This window comes from Quercus suber, unplaced genomic scaffold (genome assembly GCF_002906115.3).
Source record: "Quercus suber isolate HL8 unplaced genomic scaffold, Cork oak 2.0 scaffold_4, whole genome shotgun sequence".
Classification (NCBI taxonomy): Eukaryota; Viridiplantae; Streptophyta; class Magnoliopsida; order Fagales; family Fagaceae; genus Quercus; species Quercus suber.
In genome coordinates, this window is record NW_027069470.1 from 682,053 (window position 1) to 688,632 (window position 6,580).

Consider the following 6,580-nt stretch of genomic DNA (forward strand, 5'->3'; position numbering starts at 1 on the left):
TACGGTGGTGTTCTTCCTCACACGAAAAAGACTCACTGGGGGAGTTCTCGACCTCTGCCTGTAACTGGTGTCATCCGACTCCTCAGAAGAGTGCTTAGAGTTATGAGCCTTACGCCTTCGTCGTTCATATCACAACTCCCTCTTCAACTTGTTGATCTCATGCTGCAAATTTCCTCCACTCTTTACAGGGGAAACATGGCCTTTCCCCGGGAGCGGCTTCTATCTGTATGGGTTGTACGGGTACTTCCCTCATGATCCTCCCCTTGTTCGTGGCCTACCAACGGATCGCTGTGCTGAGAGCCCCTAGACTCTACTTGTTGTTGATTAGCATCTGCCTGTTGCGGGCCCGCCAACGGTTGCTGCGGTACTCCCTCTTCCATCGTGAGTATCACACCTGCCCTTCCTTCTTAACAGATCAAATTCTTCCCACAGACGGCGCCAATTGTAGGGACCCAATTTGGATTGACCCTGAATATGAATGGGTTTTCAGCCCAACCCGCCCAAACAATAAATTTTTAGAGTATGGGTCCAAGAACTAGTACTGTTTTTCAGGAAGGGTTCTACTTATCAATCAATAAGGGATACTTTCGGTTCGCTCTCTGAGGAAAATTATCCTCGGCTCTTTTTCAATTGGTCTCTCTCTTTCTCTTTCTTTTCCTCCTTTTCTTTTTCCTTTTTTGTCTCTCTCCCTCTCCTGTTTTCTTCATTCCTATGTTATATACTCCGTTTTTTCCCTGTTTCCATCGTACACGTGTAGTTCTTATCCTGGGAGCTCCTTTCTGTCCCATCCAGTACCTACCGGAACCTTCAGCTTAGTGGCCATAAAGCTGCTTAGTTACTGTTCAGGTATCACCTCCACATTAATGCGGCCAGACTGTTAGCTGGAAAGCATTTAATGTGGAGGTGATGGCCTCAAAAGATATTTGCTACCTTCCCCGACGCCTCCTAAGCTATATCCAATTTCCAGTTCAGATACAACTTGGTGGGGTCTTTCCGCTAACATGAAGGTTACCTTGACCTCGGACTTTGGTGTCCTCGGACGTGTGTTATGCCGCTGTATATAATATCTACTCGTTTCTTTCATACCACCCATTTGATAAGAATAAAACTTTTTAGGCTGTCCTCGGATTACTACGTGTTCTCAGATTGGGCCTTTGGGCCCGAGCCCATTTCTGAGGATTACTATACCTTTTTAACTAACAGGCCCACATGTATATATTATATATATATATATATATATACAAATTGAAAATTGCATGATATAGTAGTTTCATGCCTACTAAAAATTGCATATATCTTTCATTTTTTTTTTTTTCATTCTTGATTGTGTTACTTAAAAAAAAAATCCCCCTTTTTGTTGGACATGGTTTCACTTGTTGTAAAAATAACTAAATTTGAGTAAAAATGCTATATTTCAAATCAATTTTTTCTCACATTAAAAAAAAAAAAACTATTATTTCTCATATAAATCTTAGAGAAATGATATTAAAATTTCATTGTGCTAAAAATAATTAATATAACAAAATAAACATATTTATTATATTAGTAATTTTTCTAATTACATAGAATACATACTACCGTGTTAGTTTCACACAAACACATGTATGCGCGCACACACACACAAAGGAGTTATGAAACTTAAAGGATTAAGATTAATTTTAGTGAATTCACAAATATTTAATTTTACAATTAAATATAAGTAAGAATGTCATATTCTAAATTTATTATTATTATTCCAACTAAAAATTATTTTCTATATAGAGTTTATAAAAATAATTTAAAAAATTTATCTAAATATAAATAATTAATGCACAACAATTGATAATTAATATATACATTTACTCTATTGGCTAATTCAATGAACTAATACTTTAATATAAATGCAAATTTTGTTGAAGTAGAAAACTAAATAAAGAGAACTTCACAAAATGCACCACATGGTACAACCTCATACTCTCTAACATAAGGTTTCTACTTTTATACATACATACATACATATATATATATATATATATATATTGATATTGATTGATTTTGTATCCATTATATATTATATGCAAATTCATGCATCTAAACTTAAAAATATAAAGATACTTAATTTGAATTTATTATGTTTTTATGTAATACTATATGTGGGGCCAGAAAGTCAGGCAGCCCCGGCCCACTTCAAACCAAGCCCAAAAGCCTATGCCGAGGATGTATGTAAGGTCCGAGGATAACAGTAAGAAGTCCAGTCCCCAAGGAACTAGTCCGAGGACGACTCCATCCTTGGACATCCAAGACCATAAAAGTACACAAGCACCACACCATCAAGGGAGGTCTTCTTGAATATCTGAGGACGAAAGAGCAAGTGTCACGCGTCAACAATGGGAGCACGGCGGAGGAGCAAGTCTAAGACGAGCTGTCACCTCCACATTAAATGCCCACAACTAACGTCCTGGCCGCATTAATGAGGAGGGGATTACAAAACAGTGTTGCCTTGGTTGCCGTAACCCATAGGAAGAATGGAAAGGTGGCTGATGGGACAGGTACTCAAGTAGTGGCCTAGTTGCTCAACAAATGTAGGGCTAGGATCAATGGGGAAAGGAGTATATAATGTAAGGGACCCCTCTTGGAAAAAGGGAGGGAAAAAGGAGAAAAAGAAGGGGAGCAATCGGCATTCTCCTAGGAGCAATTGTAACCAATCATGAAGAAAGTCATAAGAACTACAAGCTCCCAAGAGAAAGGCCGAGGAGCATCATTGTTCGCTTTCATCTGAGAACTACCACGCATGGTCGTTGCATCCCTTACTAGGGCCTAGTTCTTGACCCCGCTCTCTACAAATTAATTGCAGGGCTAGCTGGGCTTGGGTCCACTCCCGTAACCCATCAGGAGCCCCGAACCTGGTCCCTACAATTGGCTCCGTCTGTGGGAAGAACTCGTGCATCAGTAAGGACAACGGCCAGGCATGGTAGGATCAGACCCTCACCAAGGGAGTTCCCATTAGCACGAACCGGCTAGATCCCAACGTCCGAATAACTATGGTGACACTGGGCATGGCCAAAACGAGGAGAACGGACGATTCCGAGAAGGAAGCATGCATACCTCACAAACTAGCGAAAGCCACACCCATAGAAGCGACCGCATGCCCCAGAGGCGCGATAATGGCCCGGCCACGCGATCGCAAGAGGATAAGAGTCACGCATCCCAGAGACAGGATGGTAAGGTGGCCATGCAGCGAGAGATAGATGATTTGAAGAGAAAGCTACACCATGCACGGCGAAGGCAATCCGAGCCCAGCCCTGACTTACCCTTTGACGACGAAAATGATGACGACTATAGGCAAAGGTCGAGAACACCCCTGAGCAAAACTTTCTCCCACGAGGATGAGCGCTTCCAGAGGTGTAAGCGTGACAGCCCAACTCCTAGGGGCTTAGGAAGTGACGCCATGAGCAAGGCGCTGGACCGACTCTCCAGATCGCCCTTTACGCGTCGCATAGAAGAGGCAGTGCTCCCTCGGCGGTTCCAGCAGCCAACCTTCACCATTTACAATGGCAAAACAGACCCCGTGGAGCACGTGAGCTAGTTCAACTAGAGGATGGCCATCCACTCTAAGAACGAGGCGTTGATGTGCAAAGTCTTCCAGTCCAGCTTCGGACCTGTGGCAATGAGGTGGTTCAACGGCTTGAGGATGAATTCTGTAGACTCGTACAAACAGCTGACCCAGGCCTTTGGTTCCCGTTTTGTTACACACAGCAGACCTCCTCGGCCCATGAGCGTGTTGCTATCCCTGACCATGCACGATGACGAGACCCTCAAGGCTTACTCGGACAAGTATTGGGAGATTTACAACGAGCTAGACGGCAAGTACGATGATGTTGCCATCAATACATTCAAGAACGGGCTCCCGATGGGGCACGGCCTGAGGAAGTCCTTAACTAGTAAGCTTACCACCAGCGTGCGGCAATTAATGGATCGGATCGACAAATACAAACGGGTAAAGGAAGACTTGCTATAGGGCAAGGGGAAGGAGAAGGCTATCCCTCAGGAGAGGAGGGATTCCAGATCGGATCGGTATAACAATGCCCGTCCGAGGAGAGATTTCATGGGACAATCTGGGGTGACAAATGCCCAGGCTATCGGTGCTGTGTTCCGAGAACCAGTACACAGGGTGCTGGAAAAGATCAAGAACGAACCGTACTTCAAATGGTCGAATAAGATGTCGGGGGATCCTGAGAAGCGTAATCAAGACCGTTACTGCCAATATCACGAGGACCATGGGCACACTACGGAAGACTGCAGGAATCTTTGAAACTATCTAGACCAATTAGTCCGGAAGGGGAAGCTGAAGTACCTCCTGCACCATTCCAGCGGCCATCAGGGCCAGACCTACCAGAAGCCACGGAGGGACACTACCATGAGGCAGCCCGCTGGAACGATTAATGTAATCCTGGCTGCGCCAGGAAGAATAAGCACGCGCCCCTCACGAGTGCTGTCTGTGACCTAAGTGCCTGCCGGGGAGTCCCAGTCCGAGCCGAAGAGGGCCAGAAGAGGTTTTCACCCGACCCTGACTTTTTTAGAGAAGGACAAGGACAGGACCACCCAACCCTACGACGATGCTTTGGTGATCACCCTCAGAATTGGGGACTACGACATTAGAAGGGTGTGGTGGATGGTGGTAGCACAACTAAGGTCATGTACCCCGACCTTTATAAGGGGCTAGGGCTAAAGCCTGAGGACCTGTCGCCCTATAGCTCCCCCTTAATGAGCTTTGATGGGAAGCTAGTCATCCTAGAGGGCGTGATCAGGCTGCCCATCCAGACCGGCCCGGAAGTAGTAGAGGTGGACTTTATAGTGGTGGACACATACTCCCCCTACACTACCATTGTAGGAAGGCCTTGGCTCCATACCTTGGAAGGCGTTGCCTTTTCCTTGCACCAGAAGGTGAAATTCCCATCAGGAGGCCGAGTCCTCGAGATCCGGGGATTCCAGTCAACGGCAAGGTGGTGTATGGTGGCAGCCACCTCACATCGGCAAGATACGAAATCCTCGGCCACCGTGGCCGAAAACTTATAGCAGTTAATTACCTCGGTGGCGCTAGCTGATATGGTCGCCGAGGAAGCAAAACTTGAAGGCCTAGAAAAAGTGGTCATCGACAATGACCAGGAGAGGTTCTTTCAGGTCGGAACCCAACTGCCTCCCCGGGAGAAGGAGGAGTTACTTGAGTTCCTCAGGAAGAACCTTGACGTGTTCGTATGGGATCCCTGCGATGCCCCAGGGATTGATCCATCCTTCATCTGTCACCACCTTAACGTCAACCTGTCTGCGACCCCAAGAAGCAACCACCCTGATGCCCGTCAAAAGAGCATGCCGATACAATTAGGGAAGAGGTCAATAAGCTTAAGCGTGCAGGGGCTATTAAAGAAGTTTTTTACCCCGAGTGGTTGGCCAACGCTGTAGTGGTCAAGAAGAAAAGCGGGAAATAGAGGGTTTGCATAAACTTCATGGACCTGAATAAAGCATGCCCAAAGGAACCCTTCCCAATGCCACGAATAGACCAGCTGGTAGATGCGACTGTAGGCCATCCTCGGATGAGCTTCCTAGATGCCTTTCAAGGCTATCATCAGATCCTACTAGCCTTGGAGGATCAGGAGAAGACGGCCTTCGTGACACCCATCAGGAACTACCACTACAAGGTGATGCCATTCGGCCTGAAAAACGCTGGATCTACTTATCAGAGGATGATGACGAGAATGTTCGAGCCGTTGTTGGGCAAAAACATCAAGATCTACGTTGACGATATGGTGGTGAAGAGCAAACTGGTGTCCAAGCATCTGGGGGACCTCGGTTGTATATTCGACGTCCTCAGAAAGCACAAGGTGCGACTAAATGCTTCCAAGTGCTCGTTTGGCGTGGGATCTGACAAGTTCTTAGGTTACATCATTACCCACCGGGGGATCGAGGTTGACCTCGACCAAATCAGGGCTATCCAAAACCTAAGGCCTCCGCGAAACCCCAAGGAGATCCAGAAGCTCGCTGGAATGATCGCGGTCTGAATCGATTCATTTCCAGGTCGGCTGACAGGTGTAAACCCTTTTATCTCCTGATCAATAAGTGGAAAGGATTTGAGTGGTCCGAAGAAAGTGCTATGGCCTTCCAGCAACTCAAAGAGTACCTAGCCCGGCCACCCATCATGTCTAATCCAGAGGCTGATGAGGTCCATACATTGCCGTGGCACACCACGCTGTGAGCCTGGTGCTGATACGAAATGATAGTGGTGTTCAAAAACCAGTCTACTACGTTAGCAAGTCATTGCACGAAGCCGAGGTCAAGTACTTACCCTTGGAGAAAGCCATACTTGCTGTGGTCCACGCTACGCGAAAGTTACCCCATTATTTCCAGGCTCACACGGTGGTTGTTTTAACCCAATTACCCTTGAAGTTCGTACTTCGGGCTGCCGATTATACGGGAAGAATTGCGAAGTGGAATACCATCCTAGGGGCTTTTGACGTTAAATACATGCCTCGGACCGCTATAAAGGGCCAGGTTCTGGCAGATTTGATGGCGGAGTTCGCTGAGCCTATTATAGAAGTGGGGGCCG

General features: G+C 46.4%; 1 protein-coding gene across 1 annotated transcript; it reads left to right on the plus strand.

Moving 5' to 3' along the window:
- Positions 1-3,577: 3,577 nt before the first annotated feature.
- On the plus strand, positions 3,578-4,291 carry LOC136065565 (uncharacterized). Its single transcript, XM_065768963.1, has 2 exons — positions 3,578-3,976; positions 4,115-4,291. The coding sequence occupies exons 1-2, from the start codon at positions 3,578-3,580 to the stop codon at positions 4,289-4,291; spliced, it is 576 nt and encodes a 191-aa protein (XP_065625035.1).
- The last annotated feature ends 2,289 nt before the right edge of the window (positions 4,292-6,580 follow it).

Coding starts and splice junctions, on each gene's coding strand:
- LOC136065565 (XM_065768963.1), top strand. CDS start 3,578: ATGGCCATCCACTCTAAGAACGAGGCGTTGATGTGCAAAGTCTTCCAG. Junction 3,977..4,114: donor GGATCGACAAATACAAACGG/GTAAAGGAAGAC, acceptor ACAAATGCCCAG/GCTATCGGTGCTGTGTTCCG.